Below are 11,217 nucleotides of genomic sequence, written 5' to 3'. Positions count from 1 at the left end.
AGGATCACACAGAAGGCTTGAAGATACATGAAGTATAAAGATACATGACTAGCACAAAGATAAAATACTGCTATGAGCATATGCACCTCTGTGCCAATATTTTAATCCTGCAAGAGAGCCATCTTGGACAGAATAGTGGACAAGTAGGTACTGAATACACCAAACACAAAATGCTGGCAGCTGTTTGACAATGAAAATAGAAATAAAGAATTTTACAGTAAAAAATTTTGTTCACAGTAAATCCTTAGCAATATCCTTTAAGTGTCACTGCTCACACAGTTGCTTCAATGTTTTTAATATCTGCCACTTCCTCATAGCAGACTTTCAGGAAACTGTATCCCACATTAACCACGAACAGCAATTGTCTCACTTGAAAGTAATTACTACTCACACAAATACAGTCACGCAGATAGTTACTTTCTATTATTATATTTTAAATAATCCCAGTTACAGATTATCAATTTTTCTTACTTTATTTATGACTATTTGTTCCTTAACGACACTTTCCAATTTTCTGAAACTTTAATAATTCACCCTATTAGCTTTTGTGGGACAAATTGTACAAAGTCTTGAGTAGCAGGTTTGCTCCTTCCTAGCAGCTTTTGAACTTGTTAGCAGTTTCAGCCTGACTAGGTAAAAGGAGAGCATCTCAAAAATATTAAGCACTTACACAGCAAGTGAAGGTAAGACTCTGTTAGAGTACCATAACAAAGTGGAAAGTGTATATATATATATATATATATATATACACACACACAAAGGTTTTACTAGTCAAAATTGTTTCTTTTGACATGAAACACTGGGCCAGGAAGACCCAAAGGTGAGGTTTTGGTGGATTTTTTTTGTTGTTGTTTTTTTCCAGTTATACTGTTGTGTCAAACTACTACTTAAGTCTCAGTCCACTTCATTAAGTAACAAGAAGTGTCTTGAATTCATATGAAAAAAGAACAACTTATTATGTCACAAGTCGGTTTAAGTATTTTTTAAAGCCCCAAAAAGCACGTTTGAGAGCTGATGCTAAGTACCACGATCTCTTTCATCGCTGTGGTTAAAAAGGCCCTTCCAAAGAAGCTTTTCTCTGTCAAGCTGTCTCCCCGCGCCACGGCAAGCGCGTCGGGCAGGCCCCTCACCCGCTGGCCACCCCGAGGTGCCGGCTTCGCACACCCGCATCGCCCGCGGCCGCTCGTCAGCCGTCAAGACACTGCGGAACGCAAACTGCCGACCGACAACCAGCCAACCAGCGATCCTCCCGGGAGGGCACTCGGACACCTCGGCATCGTCACGCTTCCCGCTACTCCTTATCGCACCGAGCGAGGGGACCCCAGTGCCGCACACGCCTCGGCCCACGCCAACCAGCAGACACGATCTTCCCGTCCCCACTCCCCTCTCTTCTGCTCGGAGCCTGAGCTCCTTTCCCTGCGAGCAGGGCGCGGAACCGAGCAGCCCTCTCCCGCGGCGAAGGCCATATACCACACGCCCAAACCGCCCACCACACCGCTGCCCCTCAGCGCCGGCTGTAGCCCCAGCCCCGCCCCCGCCGGGACCGCGCGGCCCAACACTCGCGAGACAGCGCCGCTCGCTCCCGCGCTGCCACGTTCAAAGGAGCCGGCGGCGGGGAGCGTGTCGGACACGCGCAGCCGGCGCTGCCGCTGCTCCGCCCTACCTCCCCGCCACCAATCGGAGCCGAGAGACGCCCCGCCTCGTTCCCATGGACGCCCCGCGATTGGCTGGCAGCGGGCGGGCGGGACGGGCCGCGGTGCGCTCGGTGCTGCGCTGCTGTGGCCTCAGGGCGCTGCCGCACGCGGGGCTCAGGTGGTGGCGGCGGCCGTTCCTGACTTGCTCTCGCTGCGGCTCCGCCGGCTCCGCCCCGCCTCTGTCTCCGCCGCGCGCGCAGCCGCCGCCCCCGCCTCCCCCGCGCTGTCTGACAGGAGGTGCCATGGCCTCACGCAAGAGCTCCAGAGGTGCGGGCAGCAGCCCTAGCCCCGGCTCCAAAAGAGGTGAGTGGAGGCGCATCGGGAATGGGGCCGCAGCCCGAGGGGAAGGATGAGGTCAGGGACTCTCGCAGCCTCGCGAGGGGCGGTCGAGGCGGAGCGGGGCTTACTGCTGCGGGGCGGCGGTCAGAGCCCTGGAGCTGGGGGAGGAGGCAGGGGCCGGGGCCGCCCCTCACTGCGGCGAGGGGGAGAGTCCTCCGGAGCGGGAGAGCCGTCCGGAGCAGCCTCGCTCTCCGGAGCAGCCTCGCTCTCCGGCCACGGCTCCTGGTGGGCTGAGGTGTGGCCTCCCGCACCCTCCCCCTCCTCTTCTGCCCGCCTTCGGCCGCGCGGCGGAGGCTGCTCTTCGCTGGCGCCGTGGGAGTTGTAGGGGGCTGGGACAGATGGCCGAGGTCTGTCCCTCTCCATTCCCCTTCTCGGGAGCTCACGTGGAGGAGGAGAATCTTGAGTGGCGGGGCCGAGGCGCTGGGGACGCCTCTGGGAAGCTCCTCAAAAGGGTTGGGGTGAGTGGTAGGCAGGTCTCGACATCTGTAAGCATCCCGAGAGCGTGTGCTCAGACCTTTTGCTCCAGAAGCCGGGATGTTACTGAAGTGGTGGTTGTTCAATGTTGCGTCTTGGAATATTTCCTCGGGCTGACCAGTTTAACAACGCTGGTCTAAAATTATTAGGTATACTGTAGATGTAGTAGTATCTAAGCCGTAAGTATGGAAGCAAGAAGGAATGGTCTGGAAAAATGTAGGCAGAAGGTTTTTTTGTGTGCACTAGCATTTTTAAGCATAGCAGAACATGCTTGACACAGGAAAGAAGTACATGCTTCTGGAGTCACTGTGCAACCATGCACACTGGACTAAATAAAGGAAGTGCTCTTATCAGAGATTGAATGATTGTTTCTTGTAAGTTTGATTTTTAGCTCTACATGCACAGAGCTCCAGTGATGGAATGTCACGATGATACTGAAATAATACCTGTTCCCCTTGAGTTATGGCAATAATTCAATATAGCAGGCATATGAAGAACAGTGTTGATTGAAGGATGAACCATATAGCATTACCTTACCTGTCACAGGATGAGTTAGGAGAAAAAGATTTCTAGTATACTTAAGCAGAAAAGAGTTTAGAGATGATGTAGAAATGGTATGGATTTTTTTGGGGGGTTGTTGTGCTTTGATGGGGTTTTTTTAAATCCTTTTTCAATGGCTGGCCTACACTATAGAGTCTGTATTACATATTTTCCTTGCACTGGTGGTGCTCTGATCATCATCCAGTATTAAGCATGCTAAATAGAGATTTTCAATTTTAAAGAATTTAAGAACATTCATCCCCACTGTAATTTTGAATACTAAACATGGTTCTGTTAAAATTTTAAAGATCATTTGAAAGGTTCATCAGCATTTGAAAAATAAATTTATCAGGAAACCAAATCTCTGACTAGCTAAATAAGTATTCCGTAGGTTTTTCTTTTCAGTCTGAATAAAATTTTATCTCATTGGATGAAAAGATATCTGGCTTGTGTAATTACATTGGGGACTGTTTATTTACTGTTATCTCTCAGGGAAAAAAGCAGTATGAGTAATGTGTTAAGCACTTGTAAGAGGTAACCTCTTACATTTAGACAACTGTTTTGCTGGTTTCAGAAAACCCTAATTTGAATCCCTTGGACGGCTGTAGAAATTACAGCATGAAGCTGATGCTGTTTTCATAGCTGCAGAAAGAGATAATGGATGATTACTCCTGTGTGAATAAAGGAATAGCTAGAGGAGCTGAGGCTTCTTAGCAACTCGTAAGCCTTCCACAGTTGAGGGATGTGAAAATCTCATGAAGAAATAATTTTGAGATGGCTAGTAATTGAAACTGTTAAGTGTGGAAACCTGAAGTTTGAGGCAGTTCTTGATAATGTAGCATTCACTTTCACAGCAGTTAATGGGAGAGGATGTGGCTTCTTGCCAAAGCATTGCTCACAGCTCAGAAACCACTGAGGTTGACAGCACATCTGAAAATCTGTGTGCTGAAGAAAATACCTGTGTCTGAATGTAGTAATTTGCTTCTAGGTTTCCATGTTGAAAAATACTGACAGTAATGTTACAAATAGATTGTCTGAGATAGTTAAAACTGTAGTTGATATTGATGTTTTCAGATTCATTGGGAAAGTCAGAAGTGGGAATAAATATTTTTTTAGAAATAGAATGCTGTCTTTTATTTTCAAAAGTCATACACTAGAAGCTGTCAAATCAGTCCCAATAAACCAAAATTCTTTGTATTTAATCTTTGTACTACTACTGGTGACATTTATGTTTGAAAGTGACATTTACAGAATTGTGTGAATACCTGAATAACTATTTGGAGCACAGAGTGAAATCCAGGTCAAGATTTGAGATGGGGACATGTGTTTGTTATTATCTTTACTGGAAAGTTTGGCATTTTTTCACTAGCCTACAGAATCCATTGTAAAAACTGTGACTTCTCTAAAAGAAGAAAATAAATACGGAATATTACTTAAAGCTTTGTTAGGTGAAGTACAGGTTTTGATCCAGGAGCATATGCATGTCATCTGGTCATGAATTAACTCCCTCAAATGTCAAGAGATAGGAATTTGAAAATGTCTTGGGCATTAGCAGGTGTTGTGGAGAAGCGTTCCAGTCAAAAACTATTTGAAATACAGATGGCTGTAAAAATATTACTTTGTAAGCTGTGCTTACTTGTAGACATAAGAGTACCAATGATAAGGCATTATGTTGTCCTATGTTTGACTTACAGTACCTAAGCAAGGACTTACTTAAATGTAATTCTCACTGATCATAAAGTCATGCAGTAATTATCATCTGTTTTCTTTATATTTCTATCAGAAACCAGGAGAATTCTCCAGTAAGCTACGAACTATACAAAAAACGCATTTCCAATACAACTGTATTTTATGTTTTTTTAAGAAAAAATCCTACTGCTAGTTCTGAGGCTGTGTTGTCACACAAATTGAAGTCAAACAACTCTACTGTTGCTTTGATAAATTTTCTTTAATCTCCATAATGGTTGAAAAGATCTTCCACATCCCCTTCTTTTCTCTGCAAGATCCCAGAAGATGTTTGTTTTCACTTTTTCATATTTAACCATTCAGTTTCCTTATATATCCAAATGCAAATCTGTTACCAAACATTTAACTCCTTTTACTCATTTCTTGGACCTTCTGAGAGTCTTTAATCCTTTTATTATTTTCTGATTTTTGAACTTTCTTTGAATTTGGATAGGGGTTCTCTTTTATGGATTGACCCAATATCCTTACTGAAATGCATTTTTTTGCTAGCATTACTTCTTGTTTTAGTTAACAGTATCACTTTTAGAAAGGAAGTTGTGCCTGTTAATTTGCATGAAGTTTGGCATTTTACCTCACTTCTGTAGTGTTTATTATATTATAATGTACTTTCTCTGGGTGAGGTGGGTAAGTAAATTAGCTTTTTAATTTATTGAACAAGCAGAGAAAGTTCATCACCCTAACAAGTCACTTTCCTGGGAATCTTGAACTTCCTATGCTTTCAGTGGGCTTGCCCAGGACTTTTCTGGTCTCTCTCAGCTACCCAATTGTGCTGTGGTACAACATCTGCTTTAAGATGCTTCCACCTATCTAAAAAATCTGTCTCTCAATTTCTGATCTGAATTACTGGTCAGTGTGCTTGCTTTACGCTCTTGGCTTTTACTGTTGCATAGTGTATCATCTGATTTCCTCTGTTGCAATCTATACATTTTTAACTTGTTCATTTTTATTGTAAACTTTAGGAAGAAGGATACGAAGATGTTCGAGGTTATAACTGACCATATATTTGGAATGCTTGGTGGGGCTTGACAAAGGTTTTGCTTGGTTTGTCCAAGCCTAACTCTTAATGTTTGGTGAACTAATACAAATTCTTATTAATTCAGTTAGTTTACTGCTCAGTGCTTTGGTTTGCCTATTCAAACTCAATGTTAGAATGTTTTCTTGTAAGATCTTTGCTGTTTGGGAGTATAGCATGGAATGTTATTACTTTGCCTGTGTTTCACTGATGAAATCTTCATGTACTGTTTTAGAAATGTTGCAGTGATTTCTTCACCAAGCTTATCCTGTTGCCTAATTTAGTTGCTCACAACTAGTCGAAGATCTTGAATTTTTACTGTTAGTGCCAGATACTACTGGTTTTTTAAACAGTTTGGCATAGACTGGTAAAAAACATGTATCTGTGTATGGAACAAGATGGATTTAACTCAGAAAGTGGATTATAATTTGCGAGACTAATTGTAGATCTTTTAATGGCATTTGTGTACTTGGTATCTTAACTATAGCTTTCAAAATATGAATTGCTTGTGTCAGTGACAAAGTATCTAAGTAACAACTGTGTATGTGTGTGAATGTTTCTTCCCTAAATCTTCAGGAAATCCCAGAACATGTGCTAATACAAATAGCAAAACCATGAAAATGCAGACAACCACTTCTTTGTGATTCATCTGTCTGCCTTGTGTCTTGTTCAGAGGTGGCTTTTCTGGAAAACATTTTAACATATTGTAAAATAACCTGCCAAATGGTAGCAACACTAATGATCCAAACATCTGTTATTTACATGGTGTGTTGCAGTAGTGCCATCAATGAAATTACTGGTTTTAGCTGGGTTTCCCCTTTTTTCTTTTCTTTTTTTAAAATGTTCTGTACAAAATTCTTCAAACAAGTTAGCTTTCCTATATCTAATTAAAACATAGTGATGTAAATAACATTCTTAAAATTGTTAACATAAGTATTCCTCTGGATACATGAGCATGTTTGAGTTGGAATAATGAGTCCTTGATATACCTCTTAATTCATTTGTCTAGAACCAGAATTAAATGAGCTCTAGATTCTAGAAAGGCTACCTTCTCATCTCAGATTTATTTGTATTCCATTAACTAGTGAAAGATATGGTAACTGCCAAGGTCACTCTGGACATGGTATGTGCTGTTATGACAGGATTTTCCATGTTGAATTTCTTCTGTTTGTTCTTTCTCAGAAAAGTATTATTTTGGGTTTTAAGATTGATATCTAAGTGGAGCAGGATTAACAAAAAATCAAAGCGAGCCTGATACTTTCCTTCTATTAGTACTTTTTCTCTTGAAGAATTCTGTAGCATTGGGAGATTCTTCTCTGGACTTCTGGAGATGCTGCCACTTGATAAGAATATCAAGGGAGTTCTCCTGCCCCTTTCTATCCAGTGTGGTCTGAAATCTTGGGCCTGGTCTGTATTCTATAATGTCTCTTGTCTGCGTGCAGAATTTCATTGTGGGCTAAAAGATTTGTGAAGAGTTTAAATGCTACTAAGAGGTAAGATGAGGTAGCTTTTTGAAGGTAGAGCTTATTTGAAGTGCTAGGTGTAGAACCTAAAGTATTTCTAATAATCTCAGAAGACAGAAAGCTGGATTATGTTTTTTCAGATTTAGGCAATTACTCTGAGAACATACATGAAAGTTCGTCATTAGAGGTGGTAGCTAGTCTACATTCAGAGTCCAGGGATGTACAAGGTGTTAAATTTTTTTTTTGCAAGTCAGTGTCATAAGTCTGCATTCAGATTTATGTAGTCTGTGGTTGCTCTGCTGTCTCTTTCTTCCTCTTTTTCTTTTTTTCTCCTTCCCCTTCCCTGTACCTGAATGTGGTAGCTGCACAAGTTCTAGGTGAACCACACTAGGAACTGATAAGCCGAAAGCTGACTCTGGTCTTTTTCCCAGACTGGCTTCAGTACTCAGCTTTATGGAAGGTCCTTTGAGGAGATGGGATGAGGAGATGAGACAGTGAGTGGCTGGGCATCAGGGGAGGGTGAGATTGAATCTAGAGTTTTATGTTCAGTCATCATAGAGCCATGGTGTGAACATAAAAGGCGAAAAGTTGGGTATGCTCATGTAATGGCTGGATATATAAAGATATCAATAAAGACAATAAAATTTGCTAGCAGGAGAAGGCATGTATGTTAAGATTATTTATAATTACAGAGTGCATAAAGAGGTGAGACTTCAATATTGCTGTTTCTTTAACCTGAAAACCACTTTCCTGATTACATGTATGAAAAGAAAAAAGTTCATTTTCAGCTGAACCTTTCTGAATCACTTTGAAACATGTAGTAAGTGCTCATATGCTAATTCTTATGTTGAATTCTTCATTGTAGAGAACTTGGGCAGTGAAGTTCTGGTTTACCCCAAGTGATTCTTTCCTGACGAAGATCACAAACTGGTAATCTGTGTGATACCCTGCAGCAGTCTTTTTCCTAACCACATCCTATGGACTAGCTCTTTGCATGAAAGTGTTTTAAGCTATGTTTTGAAATGGAAATAATAATTATGTGTCTTTAAAGACACTGGAAGTGAAGTATGCAGATAAGCATATACAGAGTTTGCACAAACTATAGTATGTGTGGTTCAGCTTTGTTAGAACTTTTAAAATTAAGCAAGTTTTAGTCTCCTTCATGTGGTGTTGCACTGTTACTATGCATGTACTCACCCACTGTAACAAATGCTACTATTTTGTTTGTTTGAACTTTCTTTATAAAATGCTTAATAGCTAGGGGCTTTGTAACTTGAGTGATGGTTTTCTTGGTTTACAATTTTATTTCCTGAGGTCCTGTTTGATTGATAACTGACAATTAATTACTAATGTAAGACTTCACTTTCTCATTTTTTTTTACTCTGGTGCTTTTGAAGTTCAATTTTGGTTGGATTTTTTTAGTATTATTAAAGAAATTTCTCATAGTAACAGTAACTTGTACTATTTCTTTTCATAGTAACTGGGGACATAAGTATATCTTCTGAAGCAATAAAGTTGTAAAAAGAGCAATAATTTAGCAACTCCAATCTCCTAACACCATATCTTAAAAATCTATTTGTAAGACTGTAGGTATAGGTCTAAAAACATTTTGAAGGGGTTGCCAAAGCATAGCAGTACCGTGAACTAACACCTAATTGCATTGATTTAGTATCAGACTTGAAACTTGGATAAGTTTTAGGCATTAAATAAAGGATTTGAAAATACTCTTTCTTATATGAGCAGAAACCCAAGAATAATGGATTTGTAGGTACTTGCATGGCAACTACAGTCTTACTTGCTTTTATTTGAAACTATCAGAAACCATGAGAAAAATTGAAAAAGCAGGAATAACGTCATCTGTTTGCTTTCTTTTGTGGCTTAATTAGGACTACTTGCTAAAACAAATTGATGTGACCCACATTACAGGATAGGAAAATAGAACAAGGGAAAAATACCCTAAAATTAGTGCCAGTGCGCTGTACACAGAGATGAGGATTTTCAAGCTTATGTAACAGAAAGTTTTTTAAAGGTCACCACCAGTAGAACTTTGCATGTTCTAGGCTTAGGTATTTCTTGTATTTCCTGTCCACATTTACCTTTCCTGAACTCTGTTCTGACCTAAATACAACTAAATATTTAATAAGCTAGTAATTATGTAGGATTATTTGCTACATTAAATTGTTCAAGTACAAGACAGCTAGATTGTATAATTTTGGATCTTATTTCCAAATGTTTTGTGGCAGAGAGCTGGTTAATCAAAATAGCAGCTATTAAAAATCTCTAAGTAATCTGCACACAAAATCTTCTAATCAGCGTTATGACCGATACAGATATGTTGACACTGTAGCAGGAGAGAAACTAAAATTTCTTCCTAAGCTTGTAGTCTTAACCTTAAACTTCTTGACTTGATGTTTGTCAATTAAGTTTACAAGAGACAAGTTCTATATACAGTTTTGGACATTAATTGTATTTTATGTTTGTATACACATAAAAAATCCCTTGAGAAAATTGACTAAAGTTTGGGAAAAATATCAGAATGTAAGAAGGTGTACTTTTCTGTACAAATCTGTTTAGATTAAGTAAATGGATTAAACAACATTTTTATTTTGTCTTTATAGGACTTCAAAGTGCTAGCTCTCTAAACCTGTTACTGTACTATCTGAAAGTTTTTGGATAAAAGTTTTTTTTAAAAAGTAATTCAAACTCTTCAGATAGTATGTGATAGATGCATTAAATGTCCCTTTCAATATGTTCCTATTCAAAGTCAGTGTTCATTACAAAACTTTTTCAAGTTTTAAGTAGTGTAGTTTTTAGTCATTTTAGCTGTGTGCACATTTGTGTGCATTATTTTATTGTAGTAAATCCTAATTGAAGAACTATTCAAAGAAATGTTCAAATTGAATAACCAAAAAAGAAAAACCCAAACCATGGCTAAAATAAAATTTTACTAGCTTTTGAAAATGATCATCTTTCTAGCACGTTTAGAAAAAAAGCAGATGCAGATTCAGATTTTTCTCTTATATATCTATTCATTTTTACCTCCTCTGACTTAAGCAGTTGTGCTTAGATAAACAGAACTCCAGAGGAAAGTTGTTAACAGCAGCTGTTTACCACAAGAGCTGCTGATCTCTCTAAATCTCACTGAAAAGTGTGGAGCTTTACTGCAAGTAAAATTCACTCCTGTGCTGTATTTAGGTAGTGCTTTTGACAAGTCTTAGAAAAGTATGCAATGGTGGGACAGAATTTCTCATTAAGTTTATTTTCATCTTTAATTTGTGACTGTTTTTGTCTTAGAGACAAAATCTTCTGTTTCTTTAAAGAAACCCACCCAAACCTAGTCATCCTTGTGATGTTTATTTTATGAGTACATTTCCTTTGAATAAATGTTCGTATTTTTTTTGTGTGTGTATATATACCTTAGATCATTTAAATGGAAAGCAATTAGGATTTGTTCACTGTTTACAGTCAGAATAAATGTAACTACATGAGAACAATAATTTAAAAATAAACTACCCTGGAAATGATGCCTGACATCAGTCTGTCAGATGATGATCTTTCTCTTGCTTTGTGCTGAGTTTTTTTTCTGAAGAATAATCAGTTCTGACTTAGTATCAATTCACCTTATCTTGCAACTAAAAAATCTTCAAAATACTGTTGTTCCTGTGAACTAGAAGATATCTATTAGCTTAAAAGTACTTTGAACGATAATAATTTCCATTAAGAAATGGACTGACTTTTGTCAAAAGTATTGACCATTTTACTTTATAAACTGAATGTAAAAAAGAAAAAACCTACATTTATCTACTTTACTTGAAGTGTATTTTCAGGTAGTAGGATTGCAGATGTGATTCTGCGTAGAACAAGTCTGGAAAGAGAGGTTTCTTTGTGCAAAACTTGGTAATTGCAGCTCTCACCTAGAATAGAAGAGAAAAGATTTAATTTCTCTTTT

The 11,217-nt window shown here is 39.3% G+C and overlaps 1 protein-coding gene across 2 annotated transcripts in view; it reads left to right on the top strand.

The window, feature by feature from the left end:
• The first annotated feature begins 1,787 nt into the window (after positions 1-1,787).
• The window catches only part of ASPH (aspartate beta-hydroxylase), a 119,034-nt gene continuing 109,604 nt past the window's right edge, over positions 1,788-11,217 (top strand). For both annotated transcript variants that reach the window (XM_061994415.1, XM_061994414.1), the window contains exon 1: positions 1,788-1,997. In XM_061994415.1, the coding sequence (XP_061850399.1) occupies positions 1,937-1,997 (61 nt within the window). In that variant the 5' untranslated portion in view covers positions 1,788-1,936. The remainder of the gene's footprint in view (positions 1,998-11,217) is intronic.

The sequence above is a fragment of the Colius striatus genome, chromosome 4 (assembly GCF_028858725.1).
Source record: "Colius striatus isolate bColStr4 chromosome 4, bColStr4.1.hap1, whole genome shotgun sequence".
Taxonomy (NCBI): Eukaryota; Metazoa; Chordata; class Aves; order Coliiformes; family Coliidae; genus Colius; species Colius striatus.
The sequence above is the reverse complement of the archived record's forward strand: the minus strand, read 5'-3'. Positions and strand labels throughout refer to the sequence as shown.